Source organism: Rhinolophus sinicus, chromosome 15 (genome assembly GCF_057876585.1).
Source record: "Rhinolophus sinicus isolate RSI-liver-muscle chromosome 15, RSI-T2T, whole genome shotgun sequence".
NCBI lineage: Eukaryota > Metazoa > Chordata > Mammalia > Chiroptera > Rhinolophidae > Rhinolophus > Rhinolophus sinicus.
This window is the reverse complement of record NC_142515.1, coordinates 9,489,061-9,513,653: the sequence shown is the minus strand read 5'-3', so window position 1 is coordinate 9,513,653 and position 24,593 is coordinate 9,489,061. Positions and strand designations below refer to the sequence as shown.

The following is a 24,593-nucleotide window of genomic DNA, read 5'->3' as shown; positions in this document are numbered from 1 at the left end:
TCACATGCGGTGAGTTTTATTTCTTTTGAAAGAGGGTTTTCCTTTCAAGGGAACTTTTCTGCAAGACTAAGCAAGTTACGTACTTCTCTTTGGTAAATTACAATTCACATTGGCACAATAAACACACAGTAACTAATCTACTCTCCTGAATTTTATTCTCACAAATCCAGCTGAGCTTTCACTTCTAATAAAAGTTTAAGGAATATCTAGTCTACCAGTTACAAAAGTGAAAACCAGTTAGAATTTTAAATATAAACATTATTTACATTAGTTTATAAAAATAGCTTTGAGTTTAGGAAAAGTTGAACAACTAATAATTTTCACTTCAGTTCACGAGGCTTAATACCTTGATTTCCAAGGCTGACCCTGTTTCCTTGGTTAGCAATGTCAGTTTAGGGGAGTGTGGATCACTGAACTGACCTCTGATGTTTCCAACTAGGTGAGTGACTGACTAAAAGAAATTAACCTTTATTTACAACCACTGATAGCTTAAGTAATGTTCTAACCTTTCCAAAGAGCCTTGATGCCACAATTACACTGCATGGATTTACTTTCTAGTTGTGGATGATGACATTGTTCTTTTAAAAACTTGTATGTTACAACTGTAATTGGTCTGGGAAAAACCTACCTATAGTTTTCTCAGTGCGTTCCTGGACTAGCAGATGTTAGTTGATCTAATACATTTTAATTGATAAAAAGTTCAAAATCTAATACAATCATCAAAGCAACTAAATGACATTTACTAGGGAAAGAAAAACCATTTTTTTAAAGAAGGCATTTTTAAAGTGTTATTTTGCGTTCTTCATATTTGAGCAAAACGTCATAGGGCAGAATTTACAAGTGAGTCCTATAAAACAGTGGTTCTCAAATGTACTGGGGTGAAATGAGAAAAATGACAATGGAGTGTTTTTTTCCAAAAAGCTACATTTATTCCATTTAAAGGACTATCTCTTCTTCTGAGATTGCCCTCTTATGAAAAAAAAAAATGGTGATAATACAGTGATTTCTTTCAGATAACTTGGCAAAATAAATTGGCAACCATGTCCATCCCAAAAATGTTTGGAAATATTACTGGTCTATGAACTCCCAAAGTCCGGGAACCACTGATCCCTTAAAGAGTAGTTTGCAGGTTGTTAACAGCTGTTCAGTGGAAACAAGCTGCTGTGGTCAATGTTTGGGAAATGATATTACAGGATTTGACATGGTCATGTATTGAATTAATAGCAAGTGTGCCCCATTCCCCAACCTTGGAACACTAAACAGACCCATTGTTAATTGTAAAGACATAAAAATCTTAAGTGAACAATTCCTGACTTTGGAATTGCAACAGTTTTCTTCAAATGAAGTTGAAGTTAGCATTTCAACAGTCTGGCCTATCACTTAGCTGAAGCTAAGGAAATGGTATAATCAACATCATCAATATTAAACTTTTAATATCAAATAAATTTTTGTACATTGTTACTAATTTATATAATTATAAAACAAACTTCAAAAGCTCCATAAAATCAGTAAGGTAAAAGCCCTTACTGAATATTATATAAACTTCAGATGTTACCAGGCTTGATTTCAGGAAAAGTCATTGGTTTTTAATACAAATTATCTACAAAACAATGTGGTATAAATGATATTTGAATTTTACAATAGTGTGGCTACAATTTGCCCATTACTCTTTCACATGTATTAGATCTTTAAAGTTCATTTCCATTCACGCATTTCTGCTGTTGGAGCCTGGTTCTTCTCAAAGACTCGAGCTGCTTTGCTCTTAGCCACCGTTCTCTTGACAGTGTTGTCTGACCAGCACTGAGAGACAGAAACCTAGTTTGAGATACAGAAACAAACTTGAGTTAAGACCTAGGATAATACGTTGTTCTTTTATTTTTAAGACTTCGCGAGGAATACTGGGTTAGGAGACAAGAGCTCTAGTAGTAGTGACACTAATAAGTCAAGAGCCAAATGAGACTTCTCTTAGGTTGGTGCAAAAGTAATTGTGGTCTAAAAGGTGAAAAAAAAAAGCAAAAAACACAATTACTTTTGCACCAACCTAATACAAAGGAATCTTTTAAGTCGAATTTGGAGGGTGAGTCACTCTTAGAAACTTAAAGAACAAGGAATCTGGCTGGTTCCACTGAAGTGATCACTGGCCAAACGCGATTTCACTTCCACGAGCCACTTCATAAGGTGGTTTTAAAGGAAAACAGTTCCTTTCTATTTTTAGAAGGCTGCCTCAGTTATTACTGAATGAATCAAGAGTTATACCCAGCTTAGCACAAAAGCAATTATGGACATGCACTACTCACCGAGCTACGATGAGCAACTGGTGGAGGTCATCAGCTGTGATGCTCTGAGGATCATTCTTGCGCATTTCCACAAAGTCATCTTCCACTGCCTTTATCAAAAGAGTAAAGGGACTTTTAACACCATTCCTCAGGAAGAAATCACATTTGCATTTAATAGGGAAAAGGAAAGTAATGTGGTCTCTTGACTGATGTAAAAATGAAGTCAGCCCTGCCTCTTAGACAATAGAGACAATATGGGTGAAAGTATTGAGAACCAAACTTTTTACATACAAATAATGCTATCAATGAAGATATTCCAAACAAAACTCGGACTCATTTGAGAAGACCAGGCAGACAGATATAAGTCGACAACTTGCATAGCAAACGTGATGCCTTTAAACACAGGGAAGAATGATGTCAGCAAAAATGGCAGAATAAGGACCTCTGAAAATTCCACCATTAAAGGGAATAAGAACACCAGTAAAAATGATGAAAATCAGCTCCTTCAGAACTCTGGAGAGCAACCATATGCTTGCAGCAGTCTGAGGAACACTTATTTAGGAAAGAAGAACATGAAGCTTTGAGGTATTTCACCTTGCCCTATTCCCCACTCCCACCCCACCTGAAAATGGACAGCCTGGCAACCACTGAGGAGGGTAGTGGGGCTGGAGCTCTCAAAGCACCGTTCCCAGAGAATTATTATGTGTTGGTGGGTCCCTGGAAGAGCCCATTTGCAAGGTTGTCTTGTGTCTCCTGCCTTGGAGCTTGCCCAGTGTGAATAGCCTCTTCCCCCAGGGCATTCCTCAAAAAACAATCAGAAGCAATTACTAATCCATCTTGGATGCCTCAGGCATTGGATCGGAGTTGTGGCAAACGGCAGGCTAACCAAAACCCTTAAAAGGGAATGAGATGTCCATAGGGGGCTTTGAAAACTGTCTGTATGTGTATAGGTGTGTGTGTACGTATGTATATTGGGGGTGCCAAAAAATGTATACACACGACTTGCATTCATCTTTTGTTATCGGTATGTTTAGTATTAGAATTTTAATACCATTTTTTCCTTTCTTAAAATGTGTATAATTTTTTTGCACCCTTTGTATTTATAAAGACCCAGGAATTTCGAAAGCCATATGCATGCACAGGTCTGTGTGCACGCTCAGATCTGAGCAGGCCCTAAGCTTTCACTTCTGAATAACCCTGAGGCTCTATGCAAGCAGAAAGTGAAGGAAGGCTAGGGCAGAGATGTAAACTGCATGGTTTTTACACGTTTTGATGGCTTGTCCCCACACAGAGCCCCTTGGCTGAGATTGGGAGACATACTGCTCTAGACATCTAAGGAAATTCAGTTTCTATCCAATCGTCGAGTACTAAGCTAACAGAGCAGAGACTTCAGTGTCCACATACAACACAGAACACAGACTTTATAGAATTCAGAAAAGTCATTAAACAGTAACAACAAATCCTAGGGAGGGGGAGAAACTGTCAGAGCAGAGTTGCCACATTGTATTATTTAAAATGTCTTGTTTTCCACACAAAAATTAGACATACAGAGAAACAAGAATGTATGACCCCATTCATCAGAAGAAAAAGAAGTCAACAGAAACTGTTCTTGAAGAAACCCAAATACTGGACTTACTAGACAAAGACTTCAAATCATGTTAAATATGTTCAAATAACTAAAGGAAACCATGTATAAAGAACTAAAAGTATGAGAATGATGTCTTGCCAAATAGAAAATATCAATAGAGATAGAAATTATTTAAAAAGCGAATAGAAATTCTGAAGTTGAAAAATTAACTGAAGTTAAATATTCATTAGAAAGGATCAACAGCAGATGTGAGCCAGCATAAGAAAGATTCGGCAAACTTGCGGGTAGGTCAGCTGAGATTATCCAGGACGTGGAACACAAAGCAAAAAAGAATGAGGAAATATGAACAGAGCCTCAGCGACTTCTGGGACACCATTAAGTGTGCCACCAAGTGTCCTGTATACATACGGGAGTACCAGAGGGAAGAGAAAAAGGAGCAGAAATAATGGTCAAAACTTACCAAATATCTTGAAAACTTCCCCAAAATGTGCATTAATATGCACATCCAAGAAGCTCAACAAACTCCAAGTAGGAAATGCAAAGAGATCCACACCTAGACACGTTAAACTGTCAAAAGCCAAAGAGAGACTCTTGAAAGAGAAAAATGACTTCGTGTACAAAGAATCCTCTCATCAGAAACCGCAGCGGCCAGAAGGCAGTTGGAGGACATACTTGGTGGAGGGATATACTGCTCTGGACGACATACTGCTTTTTAAGTAATTGAAACCGGCTGAGAAAAAAAATCTACAAACCAAGAATTCTACATCCAGCAAAACTAGTCTTCAAAAATAAAGGAGAAATTAAGACATTTCCAGATAAGCAAAACCTTAAGAAAGAATCTGTCACAAGCAGATCTGCCGTACAAGAAATACTAAAGAGAGTTCTCCAGGCTGAAATGAAAGGACACAGCAAAATAACTCGAATCCACAGAAAGATCACTGGTAAAGGGAACTACACAGGTAAACATGAACACCAGAATAAATGTCTTTTTCTTTGTAACTTTTCCCCTCTGATTTAAAGACAGCTGTATAAAGCAATAAATGTGCTAATGAACATACAATGTATAAAGATGTAATCTGTAGGACAAGACAGTACCAAGTAAGGGAGAAGGAATGAAATGATAAAGAAGCCAAGTTGTTTTATACTATTGTGATTAAACAGGCATTAATCCCAAAGGGGTGGTTATAGTTAATATGTTAACTGTAGCCCCCAGGGCAACTACTAAGAAAAAAAACTGTAGAAGAGAAGACATGGAAATTAAAATTGTACGTTAGAAATATCTACTTCAAAAGATGATAATGGAGCAACAGAGGAACAAAAAGGCACAACACACAGAAAACAAATGGCAAAATTACCCTATCAGTAACTACAATAAATATAAATTGGTTAAATAGTCCCATTAAACACAGGAATATCCTTTATTTTAACCCAAACATACCTTGGTTATTTCATCAGATATGCTATAATCCAGGAACCTCAAGAGGGTCAGATAAATGCGGAATTTATTCAGCACGGAAGGCAGCAGCGCTGAGAGAAGGCTGCTCATGTACTCCTCCATGTTTGGTGGGATCAGCTGTGGCTGTAAGTGGATCTGGCAGTCTGCCTGAAAAGAGGAACAGGACACAGTATTTTCCAAGTGCCCTAACTTAACCTAAAACTGTAGGAGGATGGATGCATCATCTCAACCAGCCCCTAGGGGAATTTGAAAATGTTATTATTGGGGGGAGGTCACTTTTTAACATGAATTTACATAACTGTAACTACCTCAGCAATAACTAGAAAAGTTATTCTTTTGGTTACTTGTGATTCCTCAATGGTGTCTGCAAACAGGTAAAAAAAAGGTAGCCAGCCTCTAAAAAGCAGCTAATCAAACTGCTTTCAATGTGTCCTTAATCATGGAATATGTATTCTATATCTACACTTTCCCACAGAAAACTTACTGACCATTTCATTCTCATTCATAGGCAGTTTTCTCATAAATCACAAGTGAACACTTATACAGAGACACTACATACATTTTAAACGACTGGGCATATTTCTCATCATTAAGAGCTCTCTCCATCAGTCACTGATGATTTACTTACCAAAGCATTTCACCACAGAGCATATAAATAATTACCAGGTAATTAAGACCACTTGAAAAGGAACTTGAAAATATTTCTCACATAACATTGGCAGACAATGGGCAGAGACAGCAAGAACAAAGGTCTGGCTGTTAATCAGGCAAGTTGCAGTCAGCTTCTACTTTCTATGCTTAAATGTGGGAGTGATTGCTCCCAACAGCTTTCTTCGCTTGTCTTGTGATTTCCTGATACCTGGTTCTTCATAGATACGGTTTCTATCCCAAGGCAGGAACAAAATAATCAATTCCCTTAATCAGCAGCCACAATTTTGAAATAAGCTTAACTTATTAGTAGTAAACAGTACCAAGAACCAAAACAAAAATATAGGTATCATTCCAATGCAACCTCCCTCCATTTAAAAATGACTCATTGTACCGGTAGGAGTGATCGCCCCTCCGAAGTAATAAAAACATTAATATTGCAGGGGAATTCCATCTGGTGGTAACTGAAGTCATAATCCACCTTCTGCCAAGTTATTAGGTTGCTCAGGGCAGTCACATTATGAACACCTAAAAAAGCAAGAAAATAATTTTTTAGTCATTTGATGTTAATCATCTAAACAAGTTGGTTTTGCTGACACTGATTATAAGACATGAGGTTTCTACTGCTTTAAAAAAGTATATGAGGCACTGTCCAATTACTAAGTTAAGTGTTCATTAGGTTTCTATGCTTCCCACACAATATTTGTCAAACTAGACAAACGTATTTCTGGGGCCAAGACCCCCCCACCCCCCAAATCTAATACGGAGCATCAGATATGCAACTAGGCAAAACATGGGCTCCCAGTCAGTCTGATGACTTCCTGTGTGGTGTGTTCAACAGGGCAAAAATAACATGGTAGAGCTAAAACTATTTATCCATAGAAACAAGGTTACTGACTTGCTACTCACTTTTGCCTTAAATGTAACCAATCTACACTGTTTACATTGTTTTTAACTCTACCTTTTCCTCCTGAACTTACCACCAGCATAGTGTCATCTTAATTCTCATTTGAGCACAGAAAAAGCAATCTGCTTCCTTGTAATTTTATAATGTTCCGTAACTGAGCTAAGTCCAAACAAGCTGATGTACTGTTTTTTTCAGATATTATTTGAAAAAAATTTTTAAATTTCACACTGGGTGGTAAAAAAATGTTCTAGATCTTTTCTACATTTTTTTTTTAGGTAATATATGACTAAAGGCAAAACCTCTTCCCTCTTCAGCCTTTAAAAAGCTACTTACTAACTTGTCCTATCGTACTATTTTCATAAAACTATGACAAAACATAGTTGATATACACAATTTATAATATACACTTGAATGAAATCTATACAAGCATTTATCTAAATACTTATGAAATGTGAATTTGTCTTTGTTCACAGTTATTCTTGTAAGAAATCATCATCAGGTCTGGCTTTCGTGGGAGGTTAGAAATGGAAGGAAAATATTCACGTACGTACCTGGGGTGTCAAGCTGGCCTTGTTCCAGGAGAGTTTCATCGATTACAAGAGAAGTATTGTTGGGGAGCTGGAGGAGCCCACTGACCAAGCGATTGGCTGTATAGTCTTTGTGGGGAATGAGTTTCAAATGGTTCATGTTCTCTAGAGTCATTTGTAGACGAAAGGACTGCAAAGAGAAATTTTTTAATGAGCAAGGAAGTAAGTTTCCCAGTTTTAAGAAAACATATTTGGGGTTAAACAGTTTTATGCGAAAGATCTTAATCAATTTTTAAAGGAGTAGTGTCCTGAGCTCTTAGAAGCAAAAATATATCTATATCCTAAGTAAGAATTTCACTGATTCTACGAGCTGCTTTATTCTCCACTATCTTGTTCAGTATTCTTGAAGATTTTTATTTCACCAGTGAAGCAGAAAAATGACAAGTGAGCTACCCAGAAGCTTAGCTTCTTTAACCTACCACTGGGTATCAAAACAGAAAATGTTTATTTACTCATCAAGATGGGGAGAGAAAAGCCTGAGTTTTCTCTGTGCTCCCTGGACTAAAATCCAGGGTGTGAGAGAAGGGTGTCAAGGATGAGATAAGATATATTTTCCAAACTTAAGAGGTTTTTTGTACTTTGGCTCCGTTGAAGTCAAAGAAAATGGGGGGGGGGGGGGGGAGGCACATTATAGATACAAGCAAACCACCCCTAAGAAGCAGAGCCTGTGAAACAAAAGATGACCATGAGCAGGGCCTAGCTGTATATAAGCAAGTTAATTATACTTAATCTGCAAAAACTACACAAGATATTAAAGAGGCAAGTGTTCAGATGCACACAAAGGATACCAAATTGCACAAGCAAAGTGGCATCAACTGAGTGCAATTTTAAGGGAATTATTGCAATTGGGTTCATTGTTAAATTTACAGACATTTCTGCTAAAGCATTAAAAGAAAAGTGAAATGTTTAGGGGCAAGCACATTTTAAATTATAGAACCTGACAGGGTTTGTTTCCCCATAATGACATCTATTAAAATCTCAAAGTTAAATACTGGGTTGAATTAAAGACAACTAGATGGATTGTTAAAGTCTGCTTAGATTTATAATACAAATTTGTATTGATCTTACTGCTGGAACAAGATGTTGAATAATTCGATATAAGTGTTCAGTGAAAGTACTATTCCGCGGGCAACCACTCAAGTTAACTGTAAATTTTCCTAGTGGAAGAATGTCTCTTCTTGTGTATCTAGAAAAAAAAAGGTATCAATCAATAAGATACTCAGGTGATTTCCATCAAAAATTAAACATGGGAAAATCAACTTAGTGGTATTATTCAAAATAGATTATGCCGATCAGTTACTTTATCAGAATTAACAGCAATAAAAATAGCAGCCAATGACCAGGGACTGTTCTGAGTCCTGGAATGCTTTCTCATTGAATCCCCACTCGGAGGTAGGTATTACCGTGTTTCCCCGAAAATAAGACTGGGTCTTATATTAATTTTTGCTCCAAAAGACACATTAGGGCTTATGTTCCGGGGATGTCATCCTGAAAAATCATGTTATTTTCTGGCTAGGTCTTATTTTTGGGGAAACACGGTATTATCTTCGTTTGACAGATGAGAAAGCTGAGGCACAGAAATTTTAGGTAACACGACCAAGTTCACACAGCCAGGAAGTGGCAGAGCTAGGATTTGAACACAGGTAGTTTGGTCCCAGAGTCTGTGCTCACTCACAACCATTATGTCCTACTGTCTCAAACCCTCTTCAAGCAAAGATTTGTAAAAGATGTTTACTGCAATGTGGTTTAGAATAGAGAAAAAGTAGGAAAAACGAACATTTAGGGAAATGGTACAACTGTCTATAATAACATACTTGGCAGTTGTTAAAAAGTTCATCAAGAATGATGATGTTTAATACATATTAAGTGGTAAGAGCAAGATATAGATCTGTGTTTAGAGTATAGCTGAGATCTATGTAGGAATGTACACGTATGTAAAGAAGTGATACAAGCATGTGCCAAGATGTGTTAACTGAGGTGATCAGCTAAGTTGTGAGACTACAGATTTGTGTTTCCTTCTCTATGCTCGTGGAACTTGCTGAAGGCACGCATGTTACTCTTGAAACCAGAAAACAGAACTGTAGTGAGCTGAAAGGGAGGGCTGCTCACCTCCACATAAAAGTTAGATGTGCACACGACAGACCTCATTGACTGTTTTTAGACAAAGAGCCTTGGAATGTGTATACAGAGAACTCAGAATGCAAACAGGATAAAACAGCTCACTTTACTCACCAGCCAGATCCTTTATCTGACTTTGGCTCTTAAATTTAAAGAGACATCATCAAAATGCTAAATGTGTAACTCAGAGAAGGTCAAAAAAGGAATGTGTCTGTGACGTGGTGTAACACTTGTTACACTGAACATATAAAAACCACTTGATGGTGACGCCTAATAAAGTGAAACACAAGATTACCTCAGAAACTCTGCTGCCCTTTCCCCTTTCAACAAGGCACAAACTCCCTAAATTCCCACCAGGAACAGAGCACTTACACTGTAGAGATGAGATGTAATATAAGGTATTCAGCAGCCAAACTATCTCCCAAAAGGGCATGAGTGAGGAACCCAAGCAGTTCTGCTCTGACTGGAGACAATTCGGACATGAAACTTGAAACAACTGGAGAAGAAAGGGAGGCCAGATTCAGAATCAACACAAGTGTCTTAGGTTAAAAAAATAAACAGGTGGAACAAAAAGCACAAGTCAGTACACGACTAATACAGACTTGTCAATAGGTCAGTAAGAGGTGCCAATCTTCAAGATAAGACAGTTTAGGTACTCTCCCCTCCCCCACTTTAATGAAGAGAATTCCCACAAAGGACAATGGGCAGAGACAGTGATCAGGAGCCGCCCGACTCAGTCCCACCGTGTGCACACGTGCGTCATGGGCAGCTCCGACACACTGGGGACAAGTCTGTGGCTTCAGCACTTACACTTACAGGTTTTGCTCTCCTCTTTGTTAAGGCAAGCTGGCAATAACGGATTGATGTGCTGCAACTTGTGGGCTAAAACCACATGAATCCTTGGCACTAAGGAGGCAGGAGGACTGTGTACTCTCTGCTCCTCGGCTGTGTCCGTGCATTCCATCGGATCCAGCAGTGAGGAGGCGTCCCTGCGGAGGGGGAGAGCGCATGTTCTGAGACGTCAGTCTACACATGTAAAACTACAGTGAGAATTCAAGCCAAGCACAGTTCCACCTGTACATCTCCTAGAAGAACAGAAACGGCTCATTTGTTGCCTCACACAGATTTCAGGCAAGTGGATGTTATGATACAATGTATTTAGTCCATTCTTCTAGAGCAGTGTTTTCACTCAGTATTAGGGAATGTGGGGTCCTGTGTTCCAAAGTTACTTGGGTTCCATACTGTCACTGCACTAAATGGGACATATGAGTAGTATGTCTACTCACTAGGTTATTTCAAAACACAGAAATTCTTTCTTGAGCTATCAGCTGGGACATCAAAGAGGTCACAGAATGTCTCAAAAACGGGTATTTTTTCTCAAAAGCCATCAGGTGTCTATTATTCATTGTGTGGAAAGTCCATTATCTCTGTCTTGCTACTGTTGTTCCTAAATTTTATTCTTACACGAAACCTCCCTTGAATGGTGAGTAGACAAGCAATGAAAATAAACTGAGTTTTTCAGACTTGCTAAATAAGTGAGCAGGTGATAGATGTTTGTGAGATGACTGAAACAAGATGACTAAAACGTTTTTAGATCTCCAGACCTCACAGACTGACCCTGCAGAACCATCACTTCATACCATCCTCCTTAAATACAGGAATGATAATGATAATCTGTATGTAGGGTGTATGTCCCGGGCACGTTCTTCACTTCGCACACATAAATTCAGTAAAGCCTCACAACCACCCTCATTTACAACGGGGAAACAAAGCCACTGGAGAAGTTAAGCCCAAGGCCGCACAGCTAGTAATGGCCACACCAGGATTCCAACCCAGGCCAGCAACCTCAAAACATAACAAACAAAAGTGAGGAAGAGCTGGTTCTTCAGGATGTATTGCTGGGTGGTAAAAAAATGTAGGAGTGTGTATATCATGCCACTTATTCTGTAAGAATAAAATATACATGCATCTATTTTGCAAAAAAGAAAAAAAAAAAACCAGGAAGGATAAGAGCAGAAACTGAGGTTGGTTCCATACAAAGGATGAGTGGGAAGGGAGCAGAAGGGATGAGAGTAGTGGGGAGTGACATCCCTGCATTCTTTCAATATAGTTTTGATTCTGGCAACGTTATTGTTTTCTATACTTAAAAAAAAAATCAAAACAATAAGGATGGAGGAAGAATTCTGAAGTGAAACAAAATGGGAACCAATTAACCTAATTTTGTAAAATGGATAATGAACAACAGAACTGCAATGAACCGGGAGAAAAGACCTCACCCAAGTAACTTTGGAACACAGGACCCCACAGTCCCTCATTCTAAAATAAAAACCAAAAAGATACTGTACTCAGGTTACTAGGCTTGTCTTTCGCAGTGTTATGTACAGGTTACCACTTCTGAAGTTACTTTCTCTGTACTGTAGAGTTGAGTTGAGCAAACATACATAGGGATAATGGGGCTCAAGTTCTTTCTATTAGAAAAGGAAATTAGAAATAAAGTGAGGAGGAAGACGAGAATGCTGAACTAGAATTAGAAAGACAGTGTGAACTCGTGTCTTTTGATATATAGACTTAGAAATATATGTATGTGTGTGTGACAGTATGTGTACATACATTTCCTAGCGCTGTCCACTAAAAGGGCACAGAAGCAATGCCAATCCAGTACCAATGAGTACACAAGCACACAGATCTTGATTTTTAAATATAATTCCTCACTAAAAGAAACTGGTACTCCTTGGAAAAATGGCTGATATTGTGGCCGGAGCATGAAAAGTACAAAATGAGGCTGAAACAGCTTAATGTATCAGAAAATGTATGTGCAAAAACGATATGATCTTGTCAAAAAGATCCTGCTTAAAATGGCTCCCACGTGCCAAATATGGGAATATTTGAATCTCAAAATAAATAACAGATTAACATCCACACTGATATAAACAAATTACTTGAATAAATAAATGGGAGGAGGGAACTCGCTCTCTTATAGTAGAATGCCAACAAATAAATAGTAATAATTGATTTAAGCAAGAATCACCAATGAATACTAAAATAAGTTGGTGAAAGTTAAATGAGAAACTGGATATTTACATACTTTCCAAGTGTCTCCTTCCAAATTACTTGTTATTTACAAAGTGAAAAATAGTAACTTTACAGGAGAGTAACCTGGAAGATGCCACGGAACAGAGTGATCAATATGCATACCAGTAATGGGACAAAGTAACATCACATGTCTCCTGATGTAACACACTGAGAAGGATACATCACTTATGTGACATTCCTGCTCAAAATGAATAATCTGAATCTAATCGTGAGGAAACATCAGACAAACCCAAACTGAGAGACACCCTACAAAATAACTGGCTTCTATGCTTCCAGAGTGTCAGAGCTTTCTGCTTTCTGCCATGCAAGGTCACAACGAGAGGACAGCCATCTGTAAACCAGGAAACGGGCCCTCACTAGACCCCGATGTGCCAATGCCTTAATCCGGGACTTCGGAGCCTCCAGAACTGTGAGAATGCATTTTTTTTTAAGTTATGTACTGTCATTATATACGATAAAGTCTTTGTTCTTAGAAAACATGGACTCAAGTATTCAGGGTATGATATATGCAATTTACTATCAAGTGTTTCAGAAAAATGTATGTGTGTATAAAAATGTGTGTATATGCGTATAAGAGAGAACAAATGACAAAGCAAATGGAGCATAAGTGTTAACAATTGGTAAATCTGGGTAAAGGGAAAAAGACTTCTTTATAACTATCCTCCAACTTTTCTGAAAGTTAGAAATTATATCAAAATAGTTTTACCCCCCCAAAGAGCAAAGAGACTCACCTTTCATCATTATTCAGGATACTTAGCACAGGATCTACAGACAGTATGCCATATAACTCAAGAACGTCATTTACTTTGAAACAATCCCAGTCTTCATAGACCTAACAAGATACCACATGAAACCATGTTGTTAGGATTAAATAACACCCAAAAAAGCACAAGGTATTATTAGTCTTGCAGTAAAATACTAATAATGATATAGTATCTTAGAATTTTAGATCCGGAAATAGACCTTAAAACAGCTCCTTTATTTCATAAATTGAGACCAAGATAAGTCAAGTACTTGCCTGAAGTCATTCTGCTAGTTAGCAAGTAAATTAACAACTAAAACTCAGGACTCCTGACTCCCAGACTAATGTCTGTTATGAATATACCACACTACTTCAAAGGAAACGCTTTTTCTAAAGGATGATGGTCAACTGAAACTAGAAGATGCATTATCTCAAAATCTATTAACCACACCAAGAGGGGGAAAAAAAATCCAGGGATTATAAGTTTGGACTTCTGTACAAACTATGCAACAATAGGAGGGTTAACACAAAACTGAGAAAAACCATGAGGTTTGTCACAACAAAAAAAATCTTTCAAAGTTGTTTGTCATGATGGACTTCAGTAACTGTCGCGGCCTCCTCTTGCTGAGACCCAATGTAAGCATGGCAGGACAAATATTGTAATTCTCGTCCCCGTGTAACATAACTGAAGTGTCCTTAAGTTAAAACCACAAAAATAAGAATGGAGATTCTCAATGATCATTTCTGAAACGGGTATCACCTGTTCATCTACTAGGATTCAAAAATGAGGGCGGCCAGATGGCTCAGTTGGTTAGAGCACGAGCTCTGAATGACAGGGTTGCCTGTTCAATTCCCACATGGGCCAGTGAGCTACGCCCTCCGCAACTAGATTGAAGACAACGAACTGCCTCGGAGCTTCTAGAGAGGCGGCCGCTGGCTCAGTTGGTTAGAGCTTGAACTCTGTAACAACAAGGTTGTCCATTCAATTCCCGCATGGATGGTGGGCTGTGCCCCCTGCAACTAAGATTGAAGGACAATGACTGATAGGTCCTGGAAAAACACACTGTTCCCCAATATTCCCCAATAAAAAAAATTTAAAAAGAATTAAAAAAAAAACCTTAAAAAAAAACACATGAGGATAAGCAGATAAAAGAACTATCAATAGAATTTTTCCTTCTATTTTAAATACAAATGAGAAATGGATTTGGTAAGAGAAAGAATGGTGAAAATGAAGTAGATACTACAACCTCAGAAGTAATATAGAAAAGAATAGACAGATGAATTTAAAGATTATTCCACTTCTGTGATTGAAATATTCTTGAAGAATGCTATGTAGGCAGAAACATGGTTTCCCAAAGATGCCCACATTCTAATCCCTGAAATCTGAGAATATGTTATTTTATAAGCAAAAGTGTCTTGAGATGGGGAAATTATCCTGGATTATCTGGGTGGGTCTAATCTAACCACATAGGCCCTTAAAATTGGAGAATCTTTTCTACCTTTGGTCAGAGGGAGATGTGACCATGAAAAAGTGGTCAGAGAGATGCATTGTTGCTGGCTATGAAGATGGAGGAAAGGTCCACAAGCCAAGGAAGGTGGGCACCTCAAGAAAGTTGGAAAAGGCAAGAAAACAGATTCTCCCCTAGAATCTTCAGAAAGGAATGCAGCCCTGCTGACAGTTTGCTTTCACCCACAGGAAGCTCCATGTCAGACTTCTGACCCAAAGCCTGTAAGAGGATACACTTTTGTTTTAAGCCACTAAGTTTGTGGTGATTTGTTACAGCAGCAATAGAAAACTAATGCAAACGCTAAGACTTTTCCAGTTTAATTGCTGAGACACGTAACATCTGTGTCCGTGTCAGGTCTCTGAAAGGTCATTACCTTCACAAGGCACGCAGGGCCCTTCTCTCCTGGCAGTGGGAAATTCAGGTCAAAAGGAGAAGAGAGGTTCAGGGAGTTCAGTTGTTGCCCAGTAGATGCTTCAGTTTCTAAACGTTTTGGCTCTCCACACCACTGAAGACCACCAACACTCCCTAAATTCAAAGGAGACCATTGTACTTAGTCATTTCTAAGGTCTTCTGGAGATACAGAACCTTCCTAACGAGCCTTTCAAGGTTGACATAAATGATGCTTCTGAGCTTGCAAACTTTCATTTGTTGTGGTTTTTAAGGAAGTAACACATATTAACAAAGCCTCCTGTCTGACCTAAAAAAGAACAATTATTATCATGACGACCTGAAAATGTAATCATTGTTCCTTCTACAATAAAATGGGAACAAATTCCCCCATCAAATCGTAACTATAAGAACTTTTGAAAATATATTTAATACGGTTTCTCCCACATCTTTGACCTAAGGAATACATGGTCTAGTGGCAACAAAACCACCTTGGTAGAACATATTTTTTTCTACATAAAACCACATAGCAATAAATTCACTTACCATATATTTATTAAAGTCTACTATGTACCAGGAATCAGACTTTGTGTTGGGGACACAAAGATGATTAAAAGATAGCCTCTGTCCCTTAAGTCGTCACAGTTTAGGGCTGATAACTAATTAGAATCAATATATAGCCTGCCATACCACAGAATATGGCTCAGCAATAAAAAGGATTAAACTGTTGACCCATGCCAACAACTTGGATGGATCTCAAGGGAATTTTGCTGAATGAAAAATGCCAAGCCACAAAGTTTATATACTTTAAGATTCCATTTATATAACATTCTTGAAGTAACAAAATAGAGATGGAGACATCAGTGGTTATCAGGGATTAAAGACTTGAAGGGAGGGGAGAGGCAGGCATGATTCTAAAAGGGCAACATGAAAAATCCAAGTAATGAATTGTTCTGTATCTTGACTGCAGTAGTGATCACATGAATCTACACGTGATGACACTGCACAGAACGAAATACACACACAAATAGGTGCATGTAAAAAATGTGGATTCTGAACAAGTCATTGTATCAATGTCCCTTTCCTGGTTATGACAGTCTTCTGGTTATACAACTGGGGAAACTGGGTCAAGAGTCCAGAGGATCCCTCTGCGTTATTTCTTACAACTACATGGAAATCTGTACTTATCTCAAAAAAAAGTTTAAAAATATTTAGAGCCTGTAAGATTGCCTAGAAATCAACAAACAAGTTAAACTTTACATAAGTAATGCACGCCAATAAAAAATTAAAAGCCCTGCAGAATGACATTCAAACAAAAGTGGCAAAACTAGAAAGGAGCATCAATTGCTTAAAGTGAAAAGAAAGATTTACAATGACCTGGATTCTGTCATTTATTGTTACGATACACCATTATTTTAATAAACCATTTGAGATGGGTGGAGAAAAAGAAAGAATACTGCCACATTTGTATATATTTACTGTAAAACATTCCAATTTTAAAAACATTAAAATATGCCTTAGCATTAAGGAAATACAGTAATATGAACTTATAAAGTAGACTAATATATGGTTAAATGAAATTCATTAGTAATTTTCTCTTTACCACCAACTGTTATATTTGCCCTCTCAAACCAATCTTCCAGAGACCAATTAACTAGACTAAGTTGTTTTACCTCCTCTCCCTCTGATTAAAGATGGTAAAGTGACTAAACATAAAAAGAGAAATAAAGATACATTTATCTACCTGCCATAATAAAGAAATTCACTGCGCATAAAAACCGTGGTGAAATCAATAATGATATATGCCAATTCAGAAATTCTCTTATGCTCTTAGAAAATTCAACTTTTGGTCTCCTTGTTTTAATCAGAATTAGTTGTGTTTTAAGAAATAAGCCACTACAAACGTATGTAAATAGAAGAGAACTGTGACTATTCTAAGGATTATCTACTTTAAAGTTTAGGAGTAAGTATCTAGTGAATCACAACTTCATGTTTTCCCTAATATTTTCAGTCTTACTAAATTAAAGTATCACTACTCCAAAAAGAAAATAAGGATGTAATCATTTAAAATACTATGCTCCTGTATCACTTAAGAACAGACAGAAAAATAAAGACCTTTTTCAGCTAACCCCTTGAAACCCTTAAAAACTTTTGACAGGAGAGCAGCCACTGCTCACTAAGTGATTCCTGTTTGCTCAGTTATAGAGCATAGCCTGATCAAAGAGTACTGTAAAAACTCCAGAACTGTCTATAATTTTGATAACCACGAAAGCAAAGTTATCAAATCACTAGAGCTGTATCACGCAACAATAAATTCTGAAAACAAATCCACAGAGAGAGTCGCGGTCTCCAGAAAGTCTGTTGGCGCACACTACCTGTTTGTCTGGCGCCTGCGTGCTGGTCTTTCTGTTTGTTAGGCTGTAGGTCCATATCTTCATCATCTTCATAACTCCTCTTGTGCCGACTGGGAGTATAGGACGTTGAAGGACTGACTCGAGCTTGGTTTGCATTAATATAGGCGTTAAATGCAAGGTTAAGAAAAGACTACCATGAACTGAGGAACAGCCTGTTATGCTAATTATATGAACAGTGAAAGATTATTAATTTAGCCTTTTGGTTAAAATAAAAATGTCTTTTTGAAAGAAAGCTGGACTTCAGTTTTGGTCATGAGAGTAACAGCTCAACCTTACACCCCAACCCAAGCTGTAAAGAACTGAGAAACTGGACAAAAGACATGAAGCAACTGTTTTCAGTCATTGGGCAAGAGAGCACATAAGGTTATGCTCTTCAAATGAGGAGTAACATACTGAGTAAACTCCACTTTGCCCCAGCTCTCTCTTGGGGTATTTTCTAAATTGCAACAAAGAAGCGGTGGACCTGCTCTTGCTGGATAGAAAACACAGCACATGGTTCAGAGCTACTGAAGCCACTAGAATTTGCAGAGCGGTACTTACTAGAGGGGAAGGAGTTGGTTCCATGGGGTCTTTGGATAAATATACAGCTGTGTCAGGATTCCTTGAGGCCTAACAGAGAACAGCTGCTGGTTGGCTAGGAGCTAAATGGAGATTCTGGAAGTTGTGCCACACTCAGAACTGGACCCTGATAAACATCCTGGGCACCCAGAAACAGCGCATCTCATGAGGTGGGACTGTGTCCCCCAGAGCAGGGGCTGCTCCACACCTACCTTAACAAATCCCCAAACCAGCCTTGACAAGGATAGAGTGATCCACTTAAATCACCTGCCCATCCGAACAAATTGCAACATTCTTGAAATGAAGACAAAACCAAACTTACAATGTTGTATATGAGCATACAACAACATATTATTAGTTATAGGAAAAGGCAGGAAAATATGACCAATAACCAGGATTAAAAATAGTATCAATAGAAGCAAACCCAGAAAGGACCTACATACTGAAATTAGCAAAGACATTAAAACACAATTATAAAATGTACAATTTTAAAATAAAGACATGTATGACTCAGATGAGGAATATTAGCAGAGAAATGGAAACAATGAAAAAGAACCAAATGAAAAATCTACAACTGAAAAATAAAATATCTGAAGGAAAAAAGAAAAAAGAAGAACAGGGTCTCAGCCACCTGGAGTACAAGTAGTCTAATGATCATGTGACTGGAGTCCTAGAAAACAAGACAATGAAAGACTGGGACAGAAAAATATTTGAAAAAATAAAGGCTGAAATCTGAAAAAAATACCAACCCACAAATCCAAAAGCTCGAAAAAACAAAACAAAAAAACCCCAAGAAAGAAAAACACAAAAAAACCCCTCAACTAGGCACACCATAATCAACTGAAGAAAACCACAGACAGAGAACATTAGAAGCAGCCAGAAAAAAATCAAAGCCATTACATACAAAGGAAAGATGTGATGGCTAACCTTTCATCAGAAGACAATGGAGCAATACCATTCAAGTGTTGGAAAGGGAAAATACCTGTCAATCAAGAATTCCATCTCCCATGAAAATATCCTTTGAAAATAAAGGTGAACTAAAGACATTTTCAGTTAAAGCTGACAGAATTCATCATCAACAGATCCGTACTTAACAAAAAGGCTTAGTAAAATGAGTCCAGATGAAATGCAAAGAGAGCTGGAAATAAACATGTACACAAATATATAAAAGATGTATTTTTTCCTCACTTCTTAATTTACATAGACGATAACCAACTGCTTAAAGCAAAAAGTAACAATTTATTGGGCTCTACAATATAAGTACAAGTGAAGTGTGTGACAACAATAGCACAAAGAACGAGGGGGACAAATAGAAGTAGATTGTTGTAAAGATCAAGATCAAAGAAGCAATCATAAGGGAAATTAGAAAATATTTCTAACTTAATGATAGAAAAACAACAAATCAAAATATGTGGAATGCAACTAAAGCAGTGATTAGAGAAATTTATAGACTTAAATGCTATCAGAAAAAAAGAAAGATTTGAAATTAATGATCTGAGCATCTACTTTAGGAGGTGGAGGAAATTAAAACCAAACTAATAAGGGCAGGAATCAATGAAATAGAAAACAAAAAATTCAAGCAAACAGTTGGTTCTCTGACAAATCACCAAGAACACTGATCAAGAATAAGAGAGAAAAAATTAACATTGAAAATGAAAGATATCACTGCTAAATATCCCCTGGACATTAAGAGAAAAATAAGGAAATATCATGAAAAGCTGTGTGTTATTGACATAGATTCAACTGAGAGTAAATGATTTTAAACAATTCCTTGAAAGATACAATTTAACACACACACACACACAGTTAAAAAACTGAATTGAAAATCTTCTTACAAAGAAAATGCCAGGCCCCAAACTAGAAACCATCCAAATGCTCATCAAATGGAGACAATATAAACACATACCATCAGCAATATAAGGAATGAACTACAATACACACACAGAGATGAATCTCAAGTGCACTGGGCAGACAAAAGACATCAGACACTAAAGACTCTCTACCATAGGGTTCCATCTGTATGACATTCAAAAACAGGTGAAACGAAGAAATCAGGACAGTGGCTGCAAAGGAGGGCTGCTGACTAGAAAAAGGCAGAAGGGAACTTTCTGGCACAAACTGTTTATTTTGCAGTGTAAATCACTAAAGTGCACCCTTAAAATCTATACATTTCAGTGTATGTGAATTATGCCTAAAAAAATTACCAACTAAAAAAAGTTAAAAGAAAGACAAAGATGTTTCCACAATCTCCTCTTAAATGAAGCAACATATTGTTTTCCCTTAAGAAAAGTAGAATTATTAATAGTTCTAATTTGAAACTTTTTTTACTTAATTATCACGGTACTCTCTTTTTCAATATCTTTAAATCTACCTCAATCTTTTTAACAGTAATTTCACTATGAGAATGTACCATAATTTTATAATTTCTCATTGATGAATACTTAAGTTGTTTTATAGGTTTTTTCCCCCCTGCTAGCTTCACTGCCGTAAAAAGACTAAGTTTTTAAAAACTCACACTCTAAATTAGTCTTTTCAATTAAGAAAATAATCAGGAACCATTCAACACATAAAATTCAGATAAAGGATATTTCTTTTACCCACATAGATTCCCCAGGCACTGGAACACAATAGAAAGTCTGTCTTTCCAAAGTGGTAGTTCGTGGAGAGTTTAAATCAACTTCTTGCTGAGGCTGTGATGTACAAAAAAAACATTTTAAAAATTTTATTAAGAAAAACAATTTTTAAAAAAATTAGCGACCACATTTTTATGTTATTTATAAAACCATAGTAAATATTTCACATTAAGAGTTAATTAAGAAGCAACTACTAAATCCAAACTATCATTTTTTAAAAGAAAACTGACATAAAAGCATCTCACATGTAATAATCAATATACTACCTTCCCTCACGCCCATAGAACACGGCACCCTACATTACAGAATTAAATCCTTTTTTATAAACAGGATGTTTTATTTTTTTTCAAAGACAAAGCACATGGTAATCCCACTGTTTCTTTTGTAGAAAAGTACCAGGGTTAACCTATATAATAGGAATTGAATGAAATACTCATGACGAGGTAGCTAAGATGAGATTTAAGACTCAGATATTATTTTATAAAAACGCATATTCTGTATTTCATATATGCTTAGAAAATGCTAAGAGGTAGAAAGGACCCAAGGTGTAACATGAAAAAATTACTTTAATAAACACATTAATTTTGTGGTACAAAAAAATCCTGTTAAAAGTAAATAAGATGTATATTCCATTTTGTAGGGGGTAAAAAGGACCCAGAAAACAGACATCAACTTTGAGCCTGAGATAATATAAACTGAGATTGCTGTTTCTTCCTTGCCAGGCCCAAAGTCCCCTTTTCCTGGCATGGTACTTTTATTTATGACTCTTGGCAACACAGTACGAACCGTCTTTCTCTTTGGTAGTGTCATAGATAGACAGTCACATCTGTTTTATTTTCCTATTTCCAGATGCTGAGATTACTGAGCTGTAGGGACACTGTATTACTGAGTACTAGAAAAAGTTGTGTATTCATAAATTTGCCTAATATGACTTGGGCTCCTTAAATAAGGAATGCAGTGAGCACTTACAAGTTGACTCATTAGACTTGGCACATTTTACCTTATAAACACTCTAAAGGAAAATAGACACTGGGAGACTTGAAGGTCATCATGTGTAAAATCAAGCAAATCCATCTTTCATGAGTCCATTACGCTCAAGAATTGTAGGAAGTTACACTTTTGTTTAATAAAATATTTCCGGCAACCTTCCAAATTAGGACTGTTCTTCTGTCCAGATTGGCCAACTGAACTAGAACATTTTATTCAATGAGGAAAAGTTTCTGTGAATCAGTGGGCTGGTATTAGGGTTCATAAATCAACCTCTTGAGATTTGAGTAAGCAGGAGTCAGACGTCCAGGATGGAAATAGCCCTAGAAAACCTGATTAAATAGACTATGGAACTGCACAGCAGAGAACTAGACCCCGAATGGAGGTAACTCCACCAAGGTCCCCCCTTTCTCCTGAGGGCTTGCCTAAGCACCTGCCTGGTCGATCCTCACCTCTGCTACTTGTTTTCATTCCAAAAATTGACAATTATTGTCTGTGTTTCAACAGAACCACATGAAAAACAAAAAGTAAAATATGGGAGACATTTTCGGTTAATATATTTATTTGGACATATCTTTTTTCTTTTTTTTTACTATTAAATTTTAAACTTTCCCAGTTATAATGCCTGGCATGTTGAACAGGTGTCTGAATGAAATTAAATTTAATTCTACATGTTGTTCACCTATTATCAGAAAATCAATTTTAAGAAGTGCAGATATACTGTGGTTCCTCTATAACTGCTTTTCTAGTAAGTTTCTCCCTCAAGACTATTCCTTTCACAACTAGAATTATATCCAGTATTCTGCCTTCTTCCCTCTCCCATTATTGATACTTAAGAGAGCTTCTATTACTTCCTTTCATCAAAGAAAGCTTATTAAAAACCTTTTTCCTCCCAGGAAAATAGGGCAGAATTTAATCAAATTTAATTAAGCAAGTGTAATTAAGTTAATCTTCCACTTTCATTTTTAAAGCATTTATCATACCCTATAATTTTTTTAACCAAGTATACAGACATTGGGAAAATAAAGGAATTAGTTTTGTTATTTACAATATTCCTTCTAAGAGATTTTTAGAAGACCAAAAATATATCAGAGAAACAAAGGCAAATAAAGAAAACATTTCATGTGACTTCTTAAAACTTATTTATACACAAGATCAATTTAAGATCAACCAAAGAAGAGTAATAAAAATTCTTGTTAAAAATGTTTTATATATCTTAAGGATACATACCCCACACTCTGCTACATCTCTGTATTTTCCAAAATGAAGCACCTGTAACCCAAACAAAGGACAGAAGTATTTTATCAGTCTACCTGAATCAAAACTACCATAGACAATACGAGGACAAAATGAAAACCACTAATTATAAACAGAAAGTTCCATGGAAAAAAGTAATACATACACGTGCTTTTGTGTTTCGGTTAACCGTTTCATAAACCGCCATGTAAAACTCAGGGTCAAACATATCCTGAATCATGCATCGAAACTTCACAAAACTGTTAGGTTTCAAATAATGAAGGGGAACCTCATTCAGTGATGGTACCTGCAAAGAAAGCAAGCAGTCAAGTTAATAAAGATATTCTGTCTATAAAACATTAAGCTCATACACATACATAGACTATCTGTCCAGACTCAAACTGCAACACACGCCCAAAATTCAGCCCTATTAGGAAGCCAATAATCTCAATAGTCAACATAACATAATTGCTGGACAAAAGTACTTCTGAGTTCTTGCAAATTTGTATAAAGACATTTGACTATAATGTAAGAGGATGCTTTCCCTTCAGAACACTTTTCAAGTAGGGGAAAGGCCATTTGCTTTGTTGAGCTCTTCTCTTAAAACGAGTACATGCCAATTCTTTTTAAATGAAGGTAATAATCAAAGCTCTTGCAACTACTGATTTTTTTTTCTGTCTTGGAAAAGTAGCGTGGTCAGTTACTGCCACCTACAGGCATCAATACAGAAACACTTAATTGCTTGAATTTAACTTTGCGAGACCAAAATCTTTGAATACATATGCACTTAACAGCACTTAACGCAGAAGGCAGTACACATTAATTTATGTATTTTAAAATTATATGTGGATTACTACTCTACTGAGAAACTGGAAGTTGGCCCAACCCTCTCCCTCCACAAACAGCAATAAACTTACCCATTTAGGAGCATTATTTTCCTTCAGCTTTTCCTTAAAATATTCGATTACTTTCTTCTCCCAGTCAGGATTAACTCCATTTTGGGCTGAAAGACAAATACACTTTTCAAAGGTAAAGGTACAATATGTAACAATAGACTGTGTTCAGCTGAGTCACACATTCACGTGAAGCACTGCACAGAACACTCGAGAAGCCGCCCACTGGCAGGCTGCATCTTACAAATCAGGGCGATGTTGACCTCCCGGGTTCTCAGGGGCTAGCAATGCCCATAGAAGGAGACGCGGCACCGTAGACAAAGCAGCACACGAACCCTCATTTGAAAAGCACACTGCTTTTTGAAAATGTTTTTTATAGATTTTTTTAAATCTTTACAACTACCCTGAGCAGACGTTTATTTATTTCTATTTTTTTTTGGAGTAAATTTTCCAGAGTCGCATGAATAGTACAAAGAACACCTGTATATTTGCTCCATTTGCTGCATCACTTGCTCTCTCTCATATATATTTTTCTGACCCATTTGCGATTAAGTTACATACA

The 24,593-nt window shown here is 37.0% G+C and overlaps 1 protein-coding gene across 2 annotated transcripts in view; it reads right to left on the bottom strand.

Moving 5' to 3' along the window:
• MCMBP (minichromosome maintenance complex binding protein) overlaps positions 1–24,593 on the bottom strand; it is a 38,315-nt gene continuing 13,722 nt past the window's right edge. The window contains exons 2-16 of one of the 2 annotated variants that reach the window (XM_074338973.2): positions 24,056–24,141; positions 23,305–23,445; positions 23,133–23,174; positions 20,871–20,972; positions 17,686–17,830; positions 15,297–15,448; positions 13,405–13,505; positions 10,397–10,569; positions 9,953–10,076; positions 8,531–8,648; positions 7,427–7,592; positions 6,363–6,496; positions 5,303–5,467; positions 2,298–2,386; positions 1–1,815 (exon numbers count right to left, since the gene is read on the bottom strand). In XM_074338973.2, coding sequence (XP_074195074.1) covers positions 1,689–1,815; positions 2,298–2,386; positions 5,303–5,467; positions 6,363–6,496; positions 7,427–7,592; positions 8,531–8,648; positions 9,953–10,076; positions 10,397–10,569; positions 13,405–13,505; positions 15,297–15,448; positions 17,686–17,830; positions 20,871–20,972; positions 23,133–23,174; positions 23,305–23,445; positions 24,056–24,141 — 1,865 coding nt within the window. In that variant the 3' untranslated portion in view covers positions 1–1,688. Of the gene's footprint in view, positions 1,816–2,297; positions 2,387–5,302; positions 5,468–6,362; positions 6,497–7,426; positions 7,593–8,530; positions 8,649–9,952; positions 10,077–10,390; positions 10,570–13,404; positions 13,506–15,296; positions 15,449–17,685; positions 17,831–20,870; positions 20,973–23,132; positions 23,175–23,304; positions 23,446–24,055; positions 24,142–24,593 lie in introns of both variants that reach the window. The other variant, XM_074338974.1, reaches the window with a different exon arrangement.